This window comes from Wyeomyia smithii, chromosome 3, assembly GCF_029784165.1.
Source record: "Wyeomyia smithii strain HCP4-BCI-WySm-NY-G18 chromosome 3, ASM2978416v1, whole genome shotgun sequence".
NCBI lineage: Eukaryota > Metazoa > Arthropoda > Insecta > Diptera > Culicidae > Wyeomyia > Wyeomyia smithii.
The window spans coordinates 219,020,663-219,045,353 of NC_073696.1; the positions used below are offsets into that span (position 1 = coordinate 219,020,663).

Here is a 24,691-nt window from a genome sequence, read left to right on the forward strand (position 1 = left end):
ATTAAGCCCATATGTGAAAAATTATCTAATTAAACAAGATAAATCATAACATTCGATTCATTTTGATTTTGTTTGATAAGTAATTTGAACGAATTTTCAGATCGTACATTGTTCTCACTTCGCCGCGTCGTTAGGCAACGTTGCATGGAAAAACGCCTAAATCTCAACTAATAACGGACGGTTACAAATGAAGCATAAAACAATTTCCATCAGCGCTCTTGGTAAAGCATACAATCAGGATGAAATACGTACAACCAAAAACCCGGTACAATACGCCTAGTGGGAACCTTCGCGTAGATAACTCTCTACAAATATACTGACCTACAAATACAAGGATCTTCGCTTATTTCGTAGTATATAGTTTAGTTTTGACGTACGCAATAATACTCTCGGTAAGGAGACATGTAAACACGCACCAATCTTCGCCAAACTAGTCGATTTCACGCCCTAATTGTTCGAAATAAAACAGGGAAAATTGGAAAACGATGGATAACATTTGCATGGAAACCGAAGATGCACGTTATAGCCACTTGGAGCCACTCCTTTTCGAGGATGTAAGTGTTTACTTATACTGTTGTAATCTCTAGAACTGTTTGCTTTTTTCCAGCCTGTAGATGAAATAGCTGCAATAGAGTCACAGCATCCAACTCATCACAACGATCACAACCAACCCCAACCAGAAAACTTTGAAATTAACAAAATAAGTGATACAACCCTACAAGAATATCGCTCCCTACTATCCTGGCTGCGGGAGGTGTTTGAAACAAAGCTGAGATTAAAACTGAAAAAGTTGACAGAATTCGCGGCCTGCGTTCTTTGCCAGAAACCCATAAACGACGTGTTCGATATGGTCTTTGTCGAACAGTATCACTTGATATGTTTGCTGGGACAGCGCTACGAACAAGTCCTGGGCGCAGAAACTACTTCGGACATTCAGCTGTTTAAAATCAACCTGTTCCATTCATTCAAAACCTCCAGCAATCAAAGAACACTCATCGAAACCTGCCCACTCTTACAACGTTTTCTTGGATATTTGAAGTCGGAAATTACGACCGACCCCAGTATCAGCAGTGTACCGGAAGGTCTACAAAATATTGCTGGAAATACCAAAAGTACGGCAAGAGTTATTCGACTGTTCAAGTGTCGCTTTTGCGATGAAAGTTTCGACCAAGAATATCTCGTGCTGCGCCATGAAATAAGCCATCCAGAAGTAATCACTGGAAAGAAATGTTTTCTTTCAATTCGTAAGGATAAGCAAATGTGTCCTTACTGCCGGAAAAAGTACGATCAGTTGGAGAATATTAGAAACCATGAAGACGCCCACGAAAGGGCTCTTAAGTTCCACTGGACAAACCTTAGACCGAGGACATATCAATGTCATACATTGCGTGCGAGACGAAGAGAGAGGCTGAAATGTGAACCAGATTGCGAGCCGTCGTTTTCTGTAAGGTCTTACACTAATCGGAAGAAACTAATCGCCAGGGAGCCGGAGAGAGTTGGGTAAAATGATGATTATTTATTATAAGCTAGAACTCTAGTTTAAGGCCCCAAAAGTGTCTTCCACATTGAAATTCAGCATCATTAATGTTCTCAGATGTAAGTGATGTCTGGAGAAAATACTAACTAATAAAACCGTAACCACGGATGAAATCCCAAAAAAATTGTGAAAAATAACCTGTGTTTAGCTTGACGTGAGCTAAAACCGTCTATTTTTTGTACTTACAAATAGAGTCCAATAATTGCTGTTTTGAGTAATTTTCACAACAATAAAAGTTTATTTGATTTGTTGAAGTCACATGAAATAATTACACACAGAGACCACCCTTACCAATGGCTTAGACTATGCGGAGTTCGATTCTTTATGACCACCTCGTCGATAACCGCGCGTACCTCCGGCGAAATATCCGTATTGCGCAAATCAAACTGTTGCAGTTTTTTGTTTTCGCTAACCCTCGCCACCAGCTTCTCGCCCATCGCTTCCCCCAACGGATTGGACGAGAAGTTCAGCACCTCTATGCTGGTGTTAAAGCGAATCGTCATCAGCAGAAAGTCTTCGATTTGTTCGTCGATAGAGCAGCAGCTGAGGTTGAGTCTGCGGGTGGAAGAAAAGAACGCACATATGAGAAATTAGATTCGCTCGCCGGATGCACCTGTCTAGCATCAATTACTCCTTTAGTGGCAGATAGAAAATCATGGTCAGCACAGAAATCGCTCCCTCAGTTAGGATGGGGTTGAGGCGAAGATCCAAATGTTCGACCGGTCGTCGACGAATCAAGTGCACCAAGTCAAGGATGCTTTCGGAAGCTGTAAATTTCATGTTATCAGTATAGTTTTGATTAGCTTACAATTGCCAAGCATACCAACATCAAACTACTGCGATACATAATCTATGATACCTACTAACATTTTATTTATCAAGATTGTGAGGAATTTCACGTCAATTCACCCAACCGTTGATAGCAGATCTAAAATTCCTGTCTAATTTCGTTCTTTAGTAGCATCGATAGTCTCGAAAAAAATTGAGGCATCGTTCTATCTTTAATTAAAACAAAATAGCTCGGAACTTAAAGTATTGCAAAATTCGGTTGAAAATAGAAATTACGAAATTAGTAAAAATTGCATAAAAATACTAATTTTGTCATTTTTTTTTGTGAGAAACCTTGAGTTCAAAAAAGAAAATGCATTTTTCAACATGTTTTCAATTGATTATGGATTTCACTTCAATGTCTCTAAGGGCATTCAAGTCCTCTGCGAGATGCGTTGTTGACTCGATTCCGTAGGGGGCTACCGGTCTTATCTGGGTTTTACACAGCATCAGCTTCATGCGTCGCGCTCGAATTCGGTGTCTTCCGAAATGAGAAATGAGACTCTACCTACGTTCATCACTGTCTAGAGAGACTTGAGTTGGGAGGCTGATGTTGTTCTCCTTCAATGAGAAGACTCCTTGGAGCCACTAGTTCGCATGTATTGCGTTTTCGATGCATTCCCGCAGTCCAATTCGTCTGGCTCCGGCTTTCAGTCGGGCGTAGGGGTCCTCCGCTGTCGCAAATTTACAAGTTATGATGTTAAAGTCATTCACGAGGTCCAGAAGCTGCACCAACCTTGTGAAAATCGTGCACCCCGTGATGATGCCTGCACAAGCAAGTCCATCACCTTGGCTTAAACCTCTACGCGATTCGAAGAAACTCGAGAGTATCTCCGGAACACGCACAACACTTGCGCCATGGTAGCCTTGATCAACCGTGCCAGTTTTTCCGGGAATTCGTTTTTGTGTATGATCTGCCATATCTGTTCTTGAGCTGTTAAGTATCATAGGCCGCCATGAAGTCAATGAAGATGTGAAATGTGGGCACGTTGTATTCGCGACATTTCTGTTAGACCTGTCGGATTGAAAAGATCTGGTCCGTGGTGGCATAGGCTTTCATTCAACCCGCTTGATACTGATCTACGTATATCTTAGTTAAAGGTGTTAGACGACGAAACAGGATCTGCGAGATTGTTTTGTAGGCGGCGGTAGTTTCGTCATTTCAGTTTGTCGTTCTTTTTGTAGATGGACCAGACGATTCTCTGCATCCACTGCCAAATCCTGAAAATGACTCAGTGCAGTGCGCTAGCCAACGCCTCTCTACTATGCTTAAAAAGCCCGCTCTGCCGTCTGTCTTTACTGGCAGCTGTCGATCGAAGGACTCCTTTCACCTGTTGACCACATCCGCGTCGTGGCGCATAGGTTCTGCAAGACTGGTTAACCTTCTCATAGAAATTTCGCATATCGCTAGCACAAGACAGATACTTCCTTATGTTCACGATCCTCTTGCTGGCGCTTTTTTCGTCTGAGAATCGTGATCATGTCGTCCCATGCTCGTTTGTACTTAGCCTTGTTCTCTTTCGTCGACTTACCCAGGTCAGATTCTACTTAATTACCGCTACCTTGTGTTTTCCGTCATATCAGTCGTTTATGCGATCGGTGCCTCACTATTGGTGTCGCCGTTGTAGTCTTCCTGATAGCTGTGCGAATCCTGCACTAGCTGTCATTCGAGCTGTTGCGCGTATTCCTCCGCAGCCTGGTAATCCCGAAGCTTTGGCGAAGCACACCAATCTGCTTATCGTGGCGAGTGTTATGAATCTACAGTAAAACAGGACAAGTTTTTTTATGATAGAACAATTATTATCATCATTTTCTTGCTACGTGGTTAATATTAGGGAAGTTTCGAGCTCAAATACCCTCATACCCACAAGTTGCTCATTTCTCTAAAGTTAACATTAAAGAGGTAAACGGAATAATTTAAAGCAAATGTTTGTGTGTGGCCGACTGAGCAAATTATATGTTTGCTGTACTTCAAAATGGTAAGTTGACAACCTGGAAGGAGCGACAAACTTAGCGCCGGGGTCCTCACAAGTTCTTATTTTACACCTACACGGGTCATACGATCACAATAGACTGCCAGCTGAAACATAGACACAACAGGTTAGTGTATGTTGGACAATGTTGTCATCCGACAACAGCATCCGAAGGTGCGACGTGATCATTGGCCGAGGGTCTTCACCAAGATGGTGCGGCTCAAAACAGTATCTGTTTTTCACGCTAAGGGAGGCTGATCAACGTCCGTGGGACTCTAAACAGTACTGTCCCGATGGTCCTCCGGTGAGACTGAGGGTTACTGCAGGCCTTACAAGCCAGCAGTAAAAACATGACGTCGAATCGTTATCGGAGATCTTAACGCTCAGGTTGGCCATGAGGAAGAATTAAGACCTGTTATTGGTCAGTTCAGTACATACCGGCTCACGAACGGCCTTCGACTCTTTGACAGCTCCTTTTGAGCTTAAAGCAAAACTGGCAGTATGTGACGTGCTCGGAAATAGCGAAAATCGTTCAAATCGAGCTGCATAATGCCACCCCTGGAGATCGCCACAACAGACTAAAACATAAATCGATTACGTTTTGATTAACGGAAGGCACTTCTCGGATATTATCGACGTCCGAACATATCGTGACCCAAACATTGATTCTGACCACTATATCCTAATGGTCAAAATGCGCTAAAAACTCCTAGTAGTCAACAACATTCGCTACCGTCGCCCGCCACGGTATGATCTGGAGCGACTATTATACTCCCCAAAGTCGCGCAAAACCTTGAGGCAGCTTTGCCGGATGAGGGAAAGCCTACGCACTTACCTTATCTCGAAAAACTTCCCAATAGCTGATCGAATTCGGCAATTGTTTTGCGAATTTCAGCAAATATATCGATGTACCGTAAACCTGCAGGTGTTGAAGTTTCGTTTGCCGAAGTTCTTGCAAGTTCTGCCGAAGACATGCAAAACATTCTGCTGAATTCTCAGCTGTTGAGCTCTCGGCAATCAGTTTTAAGTGTGTATCGAAGTCCCTCTGAAAGACTGCTGGAGTACTGTGGAAGCAGTAATCAACAACGCAGCGGGAGGTGCGGTTGGATTCGTCGAGAAAAATCAGTGACAGTGAGTCGATCCAGTGAGGCTTCGCAGACGACCTGGACATTATTACAAGAAACTCAGCGACGGCGGAGGCAATCTACGCCAGACTAAAAGTAAAAGCGCAGACAGACGTCCAAGCTGAGTTCCAAACTTGTGTAAAGTTTTTTGGCAGCGCTAGTGTGCAAGTGATTTATAACGCAATTTACTTTGAAAATTTAGACGGAAATTTTAATCAATGATGTTCTTGCTTGGACGTCTGTCTGTGGTAAAAGCTAGAAGACTTGGACTAGAAATAAATGCGTCGAAAACCAAGTATATGATAGGAAGAGGCTCGAAAGAAACTAACATTCGCCTACCACGGACGGTGGTCATGGACGACGACAAATTCGGAGTGGTAGAGGAGTTCGTATACTTGGGATCTCTGGTAATCGCCGATAATAACACAAGTAAGGAGGTCCAACGACGTATTCAAGCTGGAACTCGAGCCTACTTTGCCCTTCGCAGGACGCTTCGATCCAGGAGCATACGCCGCTGCACGAAACTAACGATGTACAAAACCCTAATTCGACCCGTAGGTCTCTATGGACTCGAAACCGTGACGCTGCTCACAGAGGACATACGCGCACTGGCCGTATTTGAACGGAAAGTGTTGCGGACAATATTTGGTGGAGTACAAACCGAAAGCGGAGAGTGGCGTAGGCGTATGAACCACGAGCTACAGGCACTACTTGGAGAGATTCCCATTGCACACCTGACGAAGTTCGGGAGGCTACGATGGGCCGGGCATATCGTGAGGATGCCGGATGACAGTGCGGTAAAATCGGTTCTCTTCAAGGACCCCACCGGCACCAGGAATAGAGGGGCCCAACGTGCTAGATGGCTTGACCAGGTTGAAGCGGATCTGCGAGTATCGAGACGTCTAAAAAACTGGCGACGAGTAGCCCAGGACCGAGTAGAATGGAGGCTCTAGGCTGCTGAAGTAAGTGAGTCGACCCAACAAACAAATTGGTTCATATAACTCGCGCTCAACTCTGTTAGGTGAACCTTTATTTGTAAAAAATGACCATATAAGATGCATAAAATGAGCCTATTTGTACAAATCTGGAGGCCAAAAAAAAGGGTTACAATTTTGTATAACTTCGCAGGCTATCTTAGATGGCCTCATTTGAATCTTTAAATTGCATTCTATACGACTTAGAGGAATGACACTTTTTACAATTTTATTTGACACGTTAAATTGCTTCATATATAGCTCAATATTGCGTTTATGGGATTTAAATTCTATACGATATAAACAAATTTAATGTTGCATCTTGTGTAATTTCAACTTGATATGCACACTTGAGCGACTTAGAATTAACATCCTTATATGACTTCTGTTTTGCTGGGGATACAAACAGAAACGAAGACAGCAGACCCATCTTTTCCGGGACAAGCGTCTGGAAGAGCTGGAGTGAAGAAATGGAGCAGCTGTACTACCGTTAGCAAAACTGTTCCAGTATCCAAAAGGTTTTCTTAGAACATGGGACAGATTTCCTTGGAACGGCAATGTATCGTTCTCAAGAAACACGTAGATTCTACAAAGAACTAAACGCAACCCGCGAGCTGAAATTTGTCAGAATAAAGATGGAGAAACCTTGACGTAAGAACTTGAGGAGATCGACAAGTGGTAGCAGCACTACAATGAACACCTGAATGGCGCAGAAGCAGAGAACCAAGACTGGCCACTGGCTTTCAAAAGCCCAAGAACAACAAATCAGCTGGAAAGGATGGCATGGCAGCGGAGGTTATCAATCTGGGCCCGGATAGGTTGGCTTCCTGTCTGCTTCAGCTGATAGTCAGGATCTGGAATGCAGAACAACTGCCAGAGGAGCGTAAAGAAGGGGGGAAATATGCCCAATATACTAGAAGGGAATGTGACAACTACCGAGGGATCATGATTTTCAATGCAGCCTACAAAGTGCTCCCCCAGATGATCTTTCGCCGTCTCTCGCCGCTAGCCGCTTCGTGAGATGTTACCAAGCCGCTTTTGGACTCTCACTATGGCCTACTATGGACTCTACAAAACGTTGAGGTCTGGTAATCTCCCATGTACAAGACGCTCATAGGACCGATAGTCCTCTACGGGCACGAGACATGGACAATGCTCGAGGAGGACTAGCCGTTTTCGTACGATGTGTGCTTGAGACCATCTTCGGCGGAGTAAAATGGCGTAAAGAGGCGAACAATGAACCACAAGCTAGCGCAAATCTACACATCCTTGTCACGAACGTCATCCCCATACATTTCGCTTGAAGCCGTTTTTCTCTGGCTCTCTGGCTCGATTATAAGTCAAAAGGCTGTCAGTGCTTGCGAAACAGCCGATTAGGCACCGTCCATGCGAGATCAACTGTTGCTGCAAATGGTGTGAAGAAATGCAGAAAGCGAAAAACGATTGTTTTGTCTTGAACGTTTTACGGATTTTGTGCAGGATATAAATGGTCACGTTCAAACATGTTTCAACGCGTTTCGGATAGCCCTACATTCAATGTAGTTAGAAGCACGCAAAAATCCGCACAGTAACACATGCGGCACAATGAACGGAGCTTATGACCATATTTCCAACAGTAGCGCCGTCATCATCGGCGGCGGCTTCAGGAAACTGTTGCCATGACATCGGTCTGCAAATCTACGGCGAGTGCGGTAAAAAACTTTATACGAAGTGCGTTGTTTGCAATATAGCAAGGACATCAACTCGCCCAATGGTGATGAACCGGCTCTACGCACTTGTAAGTTGGGGTATACCACAATAGATCAAATAATGGTCGCAGTGGTTCAGTCTCCTACAAGAAAATAAGCTTGCAGACAGAACTCGGAACTTATTGTACCAAGCACTGAATTTTTCTTCAAAGCAATGGTTAAATCTGGACGCTTTAGTTTAAGAAAAATCACAAGAAGTTTTGAAACTGATGTTCAATGCTTGTGATGTTTACGTCCGCACACCCAACTGGCCTGAGTTCAACCCCAGACGATCTTGGAATTTCATTTTGAATGTATGGTAATACGGGACAAAAATCAAAACAACATTTTTTTTCATATAGGTGTGACACGAAAAAAATAGTGCTGATGATAGCTACTATTTGCATAAGTGATGAGCATTACATACCTAATCGCAAAAATATCTTAAACGCCAGATAATGATAATTTTCCTGAAATATTATCCATTTTGAGATGGGCAGACTTGTAAAGCATTGTTACATAATTCCTAGGCGATTGAAAGGTGACTTAAACGCCACCACCATAAGGTTTAATATTTATTTTCATTTAATTCCCCGTTAATTATGTTTACGTACAGTTAGTGTTGCAAAACATTTAACATCATTATTCCGGAAATATTTTATACTGTTCTGTTTTGCACATAAATTACATGTTGTATAAAAAAATATGGGCGCGATGTACGATACTTGGTAGTAAAGGTTTCATGCAAAAACGTGTTTATTTTTTGGAAAGAGAATATTTGAGCAATCACAACCACTTCCAAAATTTCAAATAAAAAGAAAAAGTGAGATTCATAGGGTTATTTCGACCTTGAATCGAAACCGTCCTTTTTCTCTAAGCATAAAGAAGCATGACCAAAAAGCCTTTAACTTTCACATGTGCTACAATATGTCTTATTTGTAACATGTGAAATGAAGTTGTGCCTCTTCCATTGCCATTTGGGATTTACTTGTGTGGTGCCCGAGTGAGGCCCTGAGATATTGATGTGACGTTTTGGAATTGGAGTACGGCCCTGCATGGTGAGATTGTTAGAACCGTTAGAACGCGGAGTAAAGAAATAAAGTTGTTTGTTAATACAGTAATCGTCTTATTGATTTATAGAACCAGGGAATTCCCGGATAACACACTGGCGACGAGTTTGGGTTAGGACAGGTAAGAGACTGTAAAGGTATCAACGCGAACCAGTGTTTAAAAAAAATGATTTTTTATAAAAGGAAAGTTGGAGGTTAGAAAACAAAATAAAATGCCGTTTTTATTTTTAAGGTGATTAGGCGTCGCGTTGTATCACCGGAAGGTGCAAGAGGTAGTGGTTTCGAATTGTATACTGCACAAAAAGAGAAGTATAGCGACTGCCGAGGTGCGGTGGAAATTTAAGTGAATACTGCATAAGGTTGCAGTGACTGCCAAAGTGCAGTGGGGAGAAATTTCGACGCAGGAAGCGATAGGCTACGATAGAGTAGCGGCTGCGATAGCGGTTAATCATCACATTAGTGATAGACTACAGTAGTAGTGGCTATACAGCGATAAAGGTGGAAAACTTCCACACTGAAAACAACGACGATCAGTTGAATAGAACTAATCAGTACGAATAACATAGAAAAATAACCTAAAAAGGTAGCCATAATGTCGCTTGCATCATTTTAGGGTCGCAGATAAGTTTATGAAATGGAGAAATGGGATGTACAATCGTTTTAATTCAAGGCAATGCCACGAATATAAACGAAACTTCGATTATATCATCGCGGCTTCAGGCGAGAAGGATCTGACGCTAATTAAAAATAGGGGAAAGTAGGTAAAGACGGACACCCTAAGGTTTAATCTAAATAATTACTTAGGTATTGCTATTTAGATCGCAGTAGTCATACAAATTGAAACTTAAGGTCATTAGTTTTCATAATCATTTTTGGTATTAGTGAACTTCCTCCAAGTTTTATGTGTTTTGGGTCTTCAAAAATAAGACTACAAATTGCTGTTTTTCGACACGGTTGGGAAAGACGGACACTTGGGGTGGGTAAGATGGACACTACGAAGGTAAAGGTGGACACTCACAAAAAAGATGTAGTACGTTAAGTATTCTTTTGATTTATGTGTTAAGTGATGGCCATACATTACTCTACGTTATTAGAGTCCATCTATAAATCACGTGAACAGTTTGAGAGGATGGGTTTCGATGAAGGCGAAAATTCTCCGCCTATGTTCTAACTGCGAAGTGATTAATATCTGCTGGTTTCTCTCGCGGGTGTACTTTGTGAACATCTGTAGTACACAACAGATACTACACGTGAAAATTCTTGGAAAATCCGTGTGTCCATCTTTCCTTACCTTAGTGTGTCCGTCTTGCCCGACCTGGTTGTAAATTTTTCAAACGATCGTAGCTCTTCATCGGAACATCGAAAATCTGCTGGATTTTCACTAGAAAACCGAGGAAAGACTAATTAATCACTTTACTATTGTGAACAAATGAAAACACGTGTGTTTCACGAGTTTTTCACTATTTTCCGTGGAATAAAAATTACATCAAATTGCGCGTTCAAGAAAATATTCTTTGTTTTACTCACAAATTTGACAGTTTGCTTGCTGAAAACTGATAATGCAACTCAAAAGCATTAACACACTATAAAGAAGGTATTCGCATCACTCAACTATCATAAAACATTCTAGTTTGTTAAATATTAAAAGTGTCCATCTTACCCGCAGTGTCCGTCTTTACCTACTTTCCCCTATATTCCTTGCGAAAGCCGGGCCAGACTTGCAAGAAGTTTTCTCGTCTATTCCTGGTGCCGATGTTGCGGAAGATAAAGAGAAAGGCATAAATCCATACAAAGTAGCCATAGAAAAGTTGGATGCCTATTTTTCACCTAAACAACACGAGACATTTGAACGAAACGTGTTTTGGACGCTACGGCCGCACCATGAGGAGACTCTGGAAAAGTTTATGTTACGGTGCCAAGACCAAGCGAGTAAATGTAATTTTGGTAAGACTGCCGAGGACAGTCGTTCTTTAAGCGTCATAGACAAAATCGTTTTATTTGCGCCAAACGATCTTAAGGAGCATCTTCTGCAGAAAGACTTCTTGACCATCGATGAAGTAGCCAAGATCGTGAGTTCTTATGAATCTGTAAAGCAACAGGCACAACAAATGAATATTTCTGCCACGGGGACTATGGAGACCGGATCTGTTCTTTACGGCGAAGGGAGCAACGTTAATAAAATTTGGAACTATCCTCGGCATCACCATGCGACCAAAGAGTGCACAAGATGCGGAAATACGGATCACTTCGCGAACAACCCGAAATGTTCTGCATAAGGCAAAGAATGTAATAAATGAAAACGGATTGGCCATTTTGCTGCTCAATGCCGAACCCTGGCGACCAAACGAAAGTTCACCGAGGAACCACAACCGAGTTCAAGCAGGGGCCTCAGTAAAGAATATAAGCGTAAAGAATATAAGCGTCGAAGAGTAAGGCAAATTGTAACTGAAGAGGGGCGAAAGGATCAAAGCTTCATATTTAGCATTATTGACAGGGATGAGCTTCTTTGGTTGCAACTGGGAGGCATTGTTTTACAATTTATAATTGATTCAGGATGCAAGATGAATATTGTCAATGACAAACCATGGGAGTATACTAAGAATAAAGGAGCCAAGATATGGAATCAGCAAAAGGGTTGTAGCGAGGTATTTTTGCCATATGGCAAAGACACCACACCGTTGACTGTTTTGGGTAAATTCGATGCTCAAATTATTTTGGAAGACGGAGAAAAACATATTGAACAGGTTGCAACATTTTTTGTTGTACTAGGTGGTCAGCAGTGCCTCCTAGGTCGAGCTACGGCCAAAAGTTTGGGTGTCCTAATGATCGGTCTGCCAAGTTCTATGGGAGTCAACATGGTCCAAGTAGAACAAAAGCGTCCGTTTCCCAAAATCAGCGGTGTGCAAGTTGGAATCCCGATCGATGCTACGGTTCCTCCAGTATGTCAACACCCTCGTCGTCCTCCGATCGCTCTATTGACTAAAATAGAAAAAAGGTCGAATCGTTGCTTGCCAGTGACATTGTTGAGCCTGTTGAAGGTGGTTGCTCCTGGGTTTCACCCTTGGTGACTGTTGTAAAAGACAACGGTGAGCTTCGTTTGTGTGTCGACATGCGAAGAGCGAACATTGCTATCCTTCGAGAACGACACATGATGCCTACTATAGAAGATTTTCTTCCCCGGTTCACCTCAGCAAAGTATTTCAGCCGCCTGGACATTAGAGAGGCTTTTCACCAGGTTGAATTGAAAGAAGAAAGCCGCTACATAACAACATTCATAACGCACATGGGTCTTTTCCGGTATAAACGATTGATGTACGGAATCGCTATCGCACCGGAAATATTCCAACGCATTCTAGAACAAACTCTGAGTCGATGTAGTAAGAATGCCGTCAACTTCATCGACGATATACTTATTTTCGGAGCTACGGAACAAGAACACGACGAGGCGCTCAAATCGGTCCTTTTAGTTCTGAATGAACGGGGAATTTTGTTGAATCAAGAGAAATGTTCGTTCAAGGTCAACAACTTGGATTTTCTCGGCCATACCATTTCGCCAGAGGGCATCAGACCGTCGAACAGTAAAGTTGAAGCACTTCAACAGTTTCGAACCCCAATGACTTCCGAAGAAGTCCGAAGTTTCCTCGGACTCGTTACTTATGTGGGACGTTTTTTACCGAACTTGGCTACTGTCACCGGCCCGCTAAGAGAATTGACCCGTTCAGGTGTTAAATTCACGTGGGGCAAAGAACAAGATGATTAGTAACGTTCAGCAACTATATTTTTTCGATAATAATCTGCGCACAAGAGTTGTGGCTGACGCATCTCCGGTAGCCCTCGGAGCTGTGCTGATCCAGTTCGAGGGAGAAACCGATTCTGAACCACGACCCATTGCATACGCAAGTAAAAGCCTAACAGAAACGGAACGCAGATATTGCCAAACCGAAAAGGAGGCATTGGCTTTGGTTTGGTCTGTAGAACGGTTTGAAATATATCTGCTTGGAAGAGTCTTTGAGCTTGAGACGGACCACAAACCGCTGGAAGCGATTTTCCAACCTACTTCTCGGTTGTGTGCTAGGGTCGAGAGATGGGTGTTACGCATTCAATCTTTTTCATTTGTGGTCAAGTATCGCAAAGGATCATCCAATATTGCTGACCCTCTATCACGTCTGGTCCAAAATCCGTTACCCGAAAATTTCGATGCTGAAAGCAACTTCATGGTGCTGGCTGTAATGGAGTCAGCTGCGATTGATATTCAAGAACTAGAAGATGCGACAAACTCGGATGCGACTCTTGAGACCGTGAAGCGATGCTTACATTCCGGAATTTGGAAATCCGCGGAAGTCAAACCATTCTTACCGTTCAAGAACGAACTAGGTTTTATCGGCGATTTACTGGTTCGTGGAAACAAACTCGTTGTTCCGGACAAGCTGAAGACAAAGATTATCGAAATAGCCCATGAAGGCCATCCCGGAGAAACAGTTATGAAGAGACGTCTTCGTGATCGAGTTTGGTGGCCGGGAATGGACAATGCAGCTGCGAATCGAGTAAAAGCGTGTGAAGTATGTCAATTGGTAGGATTGCCTAATAGACCCGAACCAATGAGCCGACGGACATTACCGTCAGCACCTTGTATCGACCTAGCAATAGATTTCCTCGGTCCTTTGCCTCGTGGATCATATCTGTTAGTAATCATTGATTACTTCAGCCGCTATAAGGAGGTGGAAATCATGTCGAAAATCACGGCGGAGGAAGGAAACGGTAAGCCGGCTGGATAGAATATTTACTCGTTTGGGTTATCCTCGAACCATAACCTTGGACAACGCCAAACAGTTTATGGGTACCGACTTGGGCGCGTACAGCAAGGCTAAAGGTATATTTTTGAATCATTCAACGCCATATTGGCCCCAAGAGAATGGGCTGGTTGAACGGCAAAATCGGTCACTAGTGAAAAGACTTCAGATTAGCCATGCTCTCGGCAGAGACTGGAAGCAAGACTTACATGATTATTTAATCATGTACTATACCACGCCCCATTCAGTTACCGGGAAAACGCCAACAGAACTCATGTACGGACACACGATTCGATCAAAGTTACCAGCAGTGAATGATGTTGAGACGGCGCCGACTACTACGGAGTATCGAGATCGGGACCAAGTGCTGAAAGCGAAAGGGAAGGAAATAGAGGACACACGTCGTCGAGCTAAACGGTCATCAATTGACAGCGGAGACACTGTACTCATGCAGAACTTGCTGCCAGGAAACAAGCTATCTACCACATACAACCCGAATCAGTACTTGGTGGTGTCACGGTCTGGTCCACGAGTGACAATCGAAGATCCCGAAAATGGAAAATCCTACGAAAGGAACATCGCACATTTGAAAAAAGTGTGTGACCCCATTCAAGCTTCAGGTCAGCCACCTGTTGAGTACCAACATATCCCGATGGAATCGCAGGTTTCATCAGAAGAAGAGTTCCATGGATTCGAGTTAGACGAGAATCCCGAAAGACCAAATTCAACCCAAGGAAACCAGCAACCAAGCCGTCAACGTAGATCAACCAAGAGACCAGCAAAATTTGATGACTATCACATGTATTTTTTTATTATAAAACAAGGGGAGATGTGGTGCCCGAGTGAGGCCCTGAGATATTGTTGTGACGTTTTGGAATTGGAGTATGGCCCTGCATGGTGAGATTGTTAGAACCGTTAGAACGCGGAGTAAAGAAATAAAGTTGTTTGTTAATACAGTAATCGTCTTATTGATTTATAGAACCAGGGAATTTCCGGATAACACAATTTGAAAAGATATAGAGGGTATAAAAAATAATTTGAAAGCTAAGCAGATTTTTAAAAATAACGTGTCACTTAAACAGTTTAACTACCTCACGGTAAATTCGTTTCATAACCGTATAAAAGGACTTACGATGTTATAATGAAGCATACCCACATATTAAATTGGTTTAATAACAAATTAACTTTTTTGATTTTTGTTTATGAAACGTTGCACTGTGCGGCGCACTGGACTATATAAGTTTATTTTGCTTGTATATTTTTTCTTGAAGCTTGTTATGAATTATCCAATGATATTTTCGAAAAATTACATAAATTAAACTTTTCACAACACGTTTAGCAGCGCGTTTGTAAATCGTTTATACAAATACAAAGAATACTCGTAAACCTAAACGGGTATTAAACATTGAATTTCTCACGTGTAGTTTTTTAAAAGTCATAAAAAATGTCTCAACAAGTACACACCGTTTTGGCAAACATTTTCTTTTACCTTTTACGTTCTCTTACGTACTGCAAATTCAGCGAAAACTAAACTTGAGCGATAAGCTGCTCTAGATGTTAACTTCAGTTCATTACAAATAACTTTCGATTTTTTTCTAAAGCATGTTTCGATATTGATTAGCAAACTCGAATTCAAATAAAATAAACTGTCGACAATGAATGCACAAATTATATATAAAAACAATAAGCAATTTGACAATTTTATATGAAAGCAACAATTATTTGCCACAATTTCAAACTCAACTTTTGCAAATTTTACAAGAAAAATGAGAAGAAGACGCGTTTATGGTTTGCCAAAGGCGCTGCCAATCTCGCTGCCAACTTAAACCAACTTTTTTTCCCCAACCTATCACGGCAACCTAAACGGCTTAATTTGAGTCCTACAACAAGCCATAAATAGATGTTATTAAATCTAACAACAGCCAAAAATAAATCAAACACAGCACAAATCATATATGAAAATTTTTTTACCCTTCTAAATTGATTATGACACCTTCTGGCAACCTATTCTGCCGCAAACAAAATTCGCCCAGTTTGTTGTTGGTAGGTATGCTCAAACGGTGGGTTATGACAGTGGCAATACTTACACAGAAAGTTATTTGTTAGGATCACCTGTTGCACATTGGGCAACGAATCGGGCGATAGTGCTTCGAAAAATGCCCGCAGTCCTACGTCCCCACAGCGACAATGGGGAAAGGCGATTGTGGTTATGTTCGGACATCCTTTGTCCATCGCCGATGCTAACCGTTTCATCATCGTCGGTTCCAGTTTGGTACTGTGTAGTCGAAACTCCGTTAGCTCGTAACATCGCTCCAGCCCTTGGGTCATCAGTTTTATATCCTTCTCCGTGATGGTGGCACAACCGAGGTAGAAATTGTGTCCTGCATTTTTCACATCATACGTGATGTCTACCCTTCTCAACTCTCGCAGATTGGATAGAACCGAATCCAGCGGAATATGGTCTCCACTTTCGCCTGTTGAAGGCTGCAATTGGTTCAGCTTAAGTTCTTTGACGTGCAAGGAGCAAAGATCCGCCAATTTCTGGAAACCTTCCTGATCGAACTCTCCTGGTTTCATATTTTCCAGCGTGTCTGTTATATGTTGCTCTAGATATATTCTTATCCATGGTTTACCATCAATGTTGATAGGATAGCGATTCTTCCAACGCTTGACATAGGCACGCTTCCAGAAAGCATCATTGCGTACTCTAGAGCACAGAATCTCCAGAGGAAAATCCAAATCCAACAAATCTAGTAGATAGTGCCTATCCTCGCACAATGGTATCTCTCGGAAGAACGGAATCGTGGGCCAATTGTTGGCAATTGCATTTAAACATAACGTCTTCAGCGGATCCGGACTGTTCCTGTCCCACTCCAGATTGATTGCATCCAGCTGCCGATTCTCGTCATTTGACAAATGACGTGAGCAAAAGTAAGCCTGGTAAGTGTTGAAATCTAACGTGTTTGGAAACTTCATTAGTTAGAACTAGAACGATGTGATGAGCAGATATATCCCGTCCGAACGCGCGTCCGAAATTGCACTACGTCTTTCACCGTTATGAGGAAAATCGCCCACGTTTGATCGATGTCATCGTCGGGTGCCAACTGAAGTCGCGTTTCCCAGATGCGGACAGACGTCGGCATGCTCGCGCGTGTGACGCTATTCTAGCTTCTATGGATTCTACGGAACGCGCATCAAATTTCGGCACTGCTGGCCAACCGCGCGCCGTTTGGTTGGTGTACTACAGTACACTTTCTACCGTTTTTTTACATCGTTGGCAACCAGAGACAGGGTGGCGTTTGTTTATTTTTATAAACTAGTCGCTTGGTGGTTTGTTTACATGCGAATTTATTGCTGGTGTGTTTTTTTGCCTTTGAATGTCGCCGTTCCGATCCATGCAACTGAACTATAATTAGAATAATTTGATATACTGGCTGGTATTTATAGTGATATTTTTTGATTTTGAACGGAAGATAGCATATATCGACAGAAACTAACGCTGGTTGATGTGAACTCGCGAGTCGCGACGCTTCGCGATCTTCGAGAAAATTAACCTTCACAAAAAGTCTTCCCGTTTGTTCTTGAAAAGTTTACCAAGAAATTATGCACCAGCATTCTGCCCATAATCGCATAAGAGTCACACTGCCAAAAACGTACAACTGAGTAAAACGCAGTAGACGCAGGTAAACCATAGCATTTTTTCCCTTCTATGGATACAATCAAAGAAACAAAAATTTAAAATAAGCATTCATCCGAGGTAAATATATTTGTGCAGAATACTTTTATATGCAATAAGGTTATTGTTGTTTCGATCAGTACACTTTATTTGGTCTTTTAATGAAAGTTACCATGATTTTCTGCTAATTGGCTTTAGCTCTGAGCCTGTTATGCGTTTATTCGTAACGTGGGACTGACCAAAATCAATATTTTTTTCATCATTTTAGCAACAAACCTAACTTTTGTTGTAAATTTTCGAGAGCACAAGTAATGTAAAGAAGTTTATTTCAAAAGTGATGAAAACTCACATGGGACTGTTATGCATTTATGGGCAGCATTGGTGGTGCTACCTGTCCTTGGTGATCTGTTTATTGCTGGTAAATGAACTATCAAATGTACGTCAGTACGGCAAGGTTAGCTACACTGCGCAAAACACGGCTTGAACACCTGTTTCATACCACCATATTACTTGTTATATGGGGATTAACGGGAGAAGCACGATCAGCTTTGAGTTATTAACCCTACAGATTTGTATTCTACGTTATACACATCTTTGTTTTCATTTATTGGATTATGTACTTCTGTTTTTGAAAACGAACTCGAAACGAAAAAAAAATTAAGCACATGGTTGACGTAGGATAACAAAAGTAAGTTATTGCATTGGAACGTTGATTGGTAGAGTAAATTCAAATTTGTTAATAAATGATTCTTGAATAGGATGGTTCGGATAGTGTTTGTCCACTGATTAGGTTAATAATTAAACACATAATAATATGTTACCGGAACGCGGGAATAGCATCATTAAAATATAAATGTAGCTTAAACTTTTATTCAAAAAATATTTTATACAGCACCCAGCTATTTGATGTTTATCGAATTTATGCCTATGTCGAATAGTATGTAGTCGACATAAGTGGAAAGCTTAATATGCTGGAAAAAGACGAACCTGTGGCTCTTAATGGCACTTTGGGAACTTCTGACCACTCAGCTGACGAGGTGGCCGAGAGGTTAAGGCGTTGGACTGCTAATCCAATGTGCTCTGCACGCGTGGGTTCGAATCCCATCCTCGTCGGAGTAACTTTTTGGCTCGAACCCTGTTTGTGCATAAATGCACTAAATAATATACTGGGGCAAAATATCCTCTTTCAGCGAAGATCGATCCCCTTCCCATATCACTGATTAGTATTAATCAATGGACGACACTTTCACACACTGGAATAAGTGTGAAATTTTGTTCTAAATAAGAAGCATCAAACGCCATATTTTTGTAGAATTTAGGTTCGGATATAAAAGTAGAATTGAAAGAAAAATACTTAAAAAGATTTAACACAAAGAGATTAGCAAAGTTAGGTTAAATTCAAATTTTTATCTCGCTAAAAACTTACTGATGAGAAATCTGGCCCACTTTCCAGTAATAATTTTGTGCATAACATAGAAAGAAATTTTTTCTCTGACATGAAAATATGTATAGGTGTATTATTTACATTATTTGATAGACAAATACTTCTTAATCCTAACGTCTCTTCGCTTTAAAAGTAGCTTGTCCTCTAATTATTTGTTACCACAATATATTTCAAACTTAAGCCTAGCAGCATCTTGCAAAATGAGTTTATAGACCTTTCCTCCCATAAATATTGTCCCAAACTACACTATTCTAGCGTGTTTATCCTGCTTCCACTCTCCATCATTCGTTATTATACCTTTTAAGATGCACGCTGAAACGATATGATCGATAAAGAAGATTCAAAGCAACGGACCATCGGTCTGTATTACTACCAGGTCAGCATAGAATGCCGAACGCGCATGTAATCAACACTCTTCAAACCAAGCAATCAACATTGGCTCCGACACCGAGCCAAGTACCTTTCTCCACATGTTACTGCGTCAGAGCTGCTAAAATGCGTACCACTACATGGACAATCCTTTGCCGGAGAGTATCTGTTACTTAGAGATTTTGCTTTTCTGGTAACAGAAAATGTGCAAAAATAACTGTATGGTCTCTGTACCAACTTGCCACCGTGTCGACGAGGTGGCCGAGAGGTTAAGGCGTTGGACTGCTAATCCAATGTGCTCTGCACGCGTGGGTTCGAATCCCATCCTCGTCGAGAATCTTTTGCATCCCTACCGCAGCTCGTACTTTTTTTCCATTGGGAGATCACAGTGTACAGTAGAGGTCACACAGACTAAACACTAATTTACCGGTTCGGAATTTTGTTTTGATATTTAAAACACATCAGGTAACTTTCGCTGGTTTTATATTGTTATAATCACATACTTCATATATATATATTTATTTCTTGTTTATTATTATATAATATTTTTGGTATTTATATATTACTTTTCATCTATTCTTCAGTTTTCTGGTTTATATTTTCCTTCATCTGTCGCATCGGTTTCCTGTTTGTTTTGCATCGAAACTATTTTTGAACGCCATCTCCCGTAACTTTTGTTTGTGTTTTTTTTTTCTTGTTCTTGTGCTCTTTTGTCCAACGGTGAGTTTAGCGAATTCAACCGTTCTTGCTGTTGGATGGAACCATGATTCCATCTGTGCTTGTTTTTTCTCTGTGTCATAACATGTGTGTATGAGTTATTTTCCTGACAAATCCGGGGAAGATAAGTTATGATGCCAGATACCTTCGCTGCTGAACATACCTAATGTAATAACCTAAGATTACTGTCCCTAGGTTGCCGCAAATGGGGCAACTCGCTTTGGCGCATTCACATTATGGCCGTCAAACCAGTCAGATTCAACTTGTGTTACAGCTAACGTCATTAACTGAACCGCGTTAGGTGATTAAAAACAGTGGGCATGCGTAGGGCAAACTGCTCGAAAGGTTCGAGTGATGAAGGTAACTCGAGTAAAGATCAGCAAAAATATGACTGCCGGGAAGTGTTGTTGTTTTTTGTTTTGTTTACTATGTGTATTATATTTTTTCTTTAATTACGGTGGGATATTTTCAAAGGGCAAGTGAAACGGTTCGCTTTTTTCAGTTGATGACGTTTATTTTATAAGAGTTTCTTCAAGTTCCATGTGGGGAAAAAGTGAACTGCTTTTTCCTACCATAAAATAGGAATCAACGTAAAGATTGTCTGCAAACTAAGCTGGCAAGAAAATTTGCATTTTCTATAACTTTAGTAATTAAAAGATTGTACGCTAATGATCGTCAACGGAAAACATTAAATAATTAACATGACTCTTCTCGTTTTATTCTTCTTCTAAATACAACATCAATAAATTATCCACAACAGTTAAACTTTGTGTATCTTGTTTTTTTTTGTTTATGCAATATTTTTTGGTTTATGTTTTCTCGATTTTGTGCTCGTCTGTTAAATCCTATTTTTATTACACATTGCATCTACTGCCATCTTTTTATGTTATTTTTGCTGTTTTTTAAAACCACGATCTCGTACGAATCTAGTATAAAAGTGATCAGAATGTCGCTTTGGTGACAGTATGTTCATCACTTTATTGTTTGAAATGTTCACTTTTATCATAACATTCAGTGTGCTAATTATTCTGCTCTCAGATATCAGTTATATTTATATTCTCATATACATACTGCTCAGTGCATGCACTTTTTTTTGTTTCGCGCCCCCTTTAGAAATGGTTTAGTTTTCAGTGAATTTTTCATGCCTTTTGTTGTATATCTTATTATGTATTTAGAGGATACGTTTTATACGCTTTTTCATTTCCAAAGGGTTACCACCTTGATGTTGTTCTGTTTTGCAATATGATTTAGAATAGTATAATATAGTGTTTAGTCTACCTAACATTCAACTAATTTACACGGATTTTTACTCCACTTGTTTTTGCTTCTTCTTAGTTATGCCTTAGGTATGTTTGTCTTCTGCGATTGGTTATCTCAGTTGCTATCCAAAGTAATAAAGTATTATGGATGAACATCGTAACAGAAGTGCGCTATTGTTTTTCTTAATTTAAAGTGTGCCGCTCACAAAAAATGAGGGACATAAAAAGAGGACTCAATCGGGGATATTCCGGTACTAACTTCACGTTAGGCAATGTGCTGCTTTCTTTTCACCATTACGTTCGTCACGTGAATTGATTACAAACCCTAACCACAGTTACTAAAGCAACTTACGCTCCATGTGTAGTGAATAACGGATTAGTCCTCTTTCTTATTTTTTTCGGTGCTATTATAATCAGCCGTTTAGAATAAATGTAAGTTAGACTATAACAGAACGATATCAATTCGATTATGACCTACACAACAGGGCGAGATTTGGAGGCAGAAAGAAACTTTTCACTTCGGTATTGCGTTGACAAAAAAGTAAATTTACGCCCTCTTTGCCTACACACCGTACCGCTGATACGCTCTGGTTAATACCAAAACGCATTCATCTACAGTTCCAAAATAAAATAAAAATTTGACCGATTAAATACCCATCCAGCGATGCATTAAAATTACAGAATTCTGCATTTTAATACGTTATTCAGACGATCAGACGGAATTTTTTCTCTGGTTGCTTCTTATTTAATCTCATTTTAATTATTTTTTATAAATGCCTAGTAAACATTCTTATCGTTTCCTAGTTTGCTGATACGCGTTGCCTAATCCAACTCTCTTCGTTTTGATATTTCCACTCAGAAAGTATATCTACACTTAAAAGACTACAAAAGAAAAAGCCTAGTTTATCCACGAACAAAAGAACAAACGATAAACAGCCTGAAACAACGACAATTTTCTAATGTTTTGCGTACAATTCGGCCACCTCTCCTTAATGTTTCCGGGCAGCCGGCAATAATACATTTGTCTATATTTGGTATCTTTCGTTACAGCTGACGTTCCTTTTTTTCATATGGATTGTGACTAAAGCTTGAACAAACATTAACGACATAAACAATCAATCCACTTCACCAAAGCAGCTGGCGGTGGAGATGATCTTGCTATCTTTGTGTGCTTTGACTTGCAAGTAAATAAATAATACTATCGAACATGGTATAAATAACTCTTTCAATACTACAATTCGTCCCCTATCTATCTAGGCAATGCATTCTAAACTTCTTGCATATCATCCGTCGACCGTAGGCCGCCACTGGCCACAAATTATTTCTCTACAACAAATCAATAAGTTTCAATGTAGGTATGACGATCTTTTTTCTTTTCAAGAAACTATAAGTTTCAAATAAAAAAACTCTCAGTATAAAATCAAATAAGTGTTAAGCTACAAGGAAAAGATATTTTTAAAGGAACATTTTAAGCTATCTGAGTAGATATATGAGCAATTAAGATTGACTAATGACTTTGCAATCATGTGTTGAAACTGATGGAAGTCCTGAAAACCTATTAAAAATTCGAATTTATTTATTAAATTATATAAAATTTTTGATCTTCTATGGTTAATATTTTCAAATGCAAAAAAAAATCATATAAAATTATTAATAACAATAAGTTTAAAAATTTGCTATTGACTCATGCTTTGTATCTACATTTACTCACATAGCTCAATTGATCAAAATTATAAAAGTGTCTAAGCCAAAAATGAAAAGGGACAATAATAAATACCTTCCCGTATCTAATTTTTTTATCTATCGTTGCAAGAATATGGACTTTGTGAAAAAATATTTCTTCTCCTCTTTTTGCGTGAATACAAACAACGCTGTGTTGCTGCATGATTAAATAGTTAGGTTTATGTGTAATACTCTCTTCGTTTCTGATACCCCTATCATTAAGCAATTGATTTCTGGCTGACATCTTCAAACAATTTCGTTTTGTAAGGCCTAAGGTAACCTATTCTTTTTTTAGGAAGAAAGAGAAAACTGTTAATCGTTCTTCGGCACTTTTAAAATATAAAAAACAATGTAATTACTAACACAAAATAATATTAATGACTAGCATGAAAAACGCAAATTCGATGCAACTTCCTTCATACAATTACAATGACGCGATAGCATATGCCGATGATGCGGTTAAGCGCTCTGCTGTAAGCACAATTAAACTAAATTCACGGCTACTTTTGGCGTGTAACAAAAGGTAGTGCATTTTTACCTCGAATGGCACTATGTAACAAATAAATTATAGGATATTTGTTTTATAAACAAAACTTAATGGCAAAGAACGGAAGGAAAAAACAACTTTTAGCAACTATATTACCAGATCTTTAAGATTCCATTGGAGTCAACTTGATAACATGATTGAACAAAATAAGCAATAATAGATAACGTGTACACTATTGCACTTCCAAGCTCGGCTCTAACGTCTTTGATAATAACTAGGTTACAGTTGTTGAACATAAAAGCAATAATAAATAAATAGCTTAATCGTAAAATAATCAATCGACTTGATTTATGGCAACTAAAGCTATACCAAGATTGACAAATTCATGATCGAAATGATAGCATTTATAATGCTAAAAGTCGATGAAAAGTGTGTAAAATATAAACTAGAGAAACTGCTTTTCTGTTTCAAGATTCCATTTCGAACCAACTCTTCTACGAGAGCCTAATCTCTTCGCTGCATATTATCTTCCAACTGCTCAATAAGCAAGCAATGCAGGGCAACGATTCGCTTACGTTACGCGCGTGCTTTAAAATATAAAATCAGGACTCGTCCGTTAGTATAAAACTAGCTTATAATAATCTCTCTGCCCGCACTTATTTCCTCGGGAAGAATGGCACCCGTGTTATGCTTGCTTTCGTGCCGGTTGACGATTTTTTCTCTATTCAACTCTTTGGTATTATCGCATCTCCTGGGACGAGAGGAAAGTCGGCAAATTTTGCTTTTTAACAAACGATCCTGCGCTCCGGACCGAACTCGGCATTGACAAACGAGAATCCGCTAAATTCTTCCTGATTAATGCAACGGATGATATCTTTCGGCACTGGGGTTAACACTGGGTCTTCCTTGGTAAACTCGGTGTCGAAATTTAGAGCATCACGTGCACTCCGCTACGAAAAAAAGAAAAGTAACAATCACATTCAACAATACTATG

General features: G+C 40.3%; 3 protein-coding genes and 2 non-coding genes across 7 annotated transcripts in view; 3 read left to right on the forward strand and 2 right to left on the reverse strand.

The window, feature by feature from the left end:
- The first annotated feature begins 34 nt into the window (after window positions 1-34).
- Window positions 35-1,791, forward strand: LOC129732007 (uncharacterized). Its single transcript, XM_055692453.1, has 2 exons — window positions 35-554; window positions 608-1,791. Exons 1-2 carry the CDS (start codon window positions 486-488, stop codon window positions 1,502-1,504), a joined length of 966 nt encoding a protein of 321 aa, XP_055548428.1. The 5' UTR covers window positions 35-485; the 3' UTR covers window positions 1,505-1,791.
- On the reverse strand, window positions 1,742-17,186 carry LOC129732005 (uncharacterized). The gene is made up of 3 exons (XM_055692452.1): window positions 16,111-17,186; window positions 2,169-2,304; window positions 1,742-2,092 (listed from the first exon to the last, which is right to left on the reverse strand). Exons 1-3 carry the CDS (start codon window positions 16,997-16,999, stop codon window positions 1,825-1,827), a joined length of 1,293 nt encoding a protein of 430 aa, XP_055548427.1. The 5' UTR covers window positions 17,000-17,186; the 3' UTR covers window positions 1,742-1,824.
- A 1,544-nt stretch (window positions 17,187-18,730) lies between these two features.
- Trnas-gcu (transfer RNA serine (anticodon GCU)) lies at window positions 18,731-18,812 on the forward strand. The gene has a single exon. It is a non-coding gene; the product is annotated as a tRNA-Ser (tRNA).
- A 951-nt stretch (window positions 18,813-19,763) lies between these two features.
- On the forward strand, window positions 19,764-19,845 carry Trnas-gcu (transfer RNA serine (anticodon GCU)). The gene has a single exon. It is a non-coding gene; the product is annotated as a tRNA-Ser (tRNA).
- A 133-nt stretch (window positions 19,846-19,978) lies between these two features.
- LOC129727495 (protein kinase C) overlaps window positions 19,979-24,691 on the reverse strand; it is a 28,342-nt gene continuing 23,629 nt past the window's right edge. For all 3 annotated transcript variants that reach the window (XM_055685364.1, XM_055685365.1, XM_055685369.1), the window contains one exon: window positions 19,979-24,647. In XM_055685364.1, coding sequence (XP_055541339.1) covers window positions 24,483-24,647 — 165 coding nt within the window. In that variant the 3' untranslated portion in view covers window positions 19,979-24,482. The remainder of the gene's footprint in view (window positions 24,648-24,691) is intronic.

Coding starts and splice junctions, on each gene's coding strand:
- LOC129732005 (XM_055692452.1), bottom strand. CDS start 16,999: ATGAAGTTTCCAAACACGTTAGATTTCAACACTTACCAGGCTTACTTT. Junction 2,305..16,110: donor CCTAACAAATAACTTTCTGT/GTAAGTATTGCC, acceptor TGAAATTTACAG/CTTCCGAAAGCATCCTTGAC. Junction 2,093..2,168: donor TTCTATCTGCCACTAAAGGA/GTAATTGATGCT, acceptor TTCCACCCGCAG/ACTCAACCTCAGCTGCTGCT.
- LOC129732007 (XM_055692453.1), top strand. CDS start 486: ATGGATAACATTTGCATGGAAACCGAAGATGCACGTTATAGCCACTTG. Junction 555..607: donor AGCCACTCCTTTTCGAGGAT/GTAAGTGTTTAC, acceptor GCTTTTTTCCAG/CCTGTAGATGAAATAGCTGC.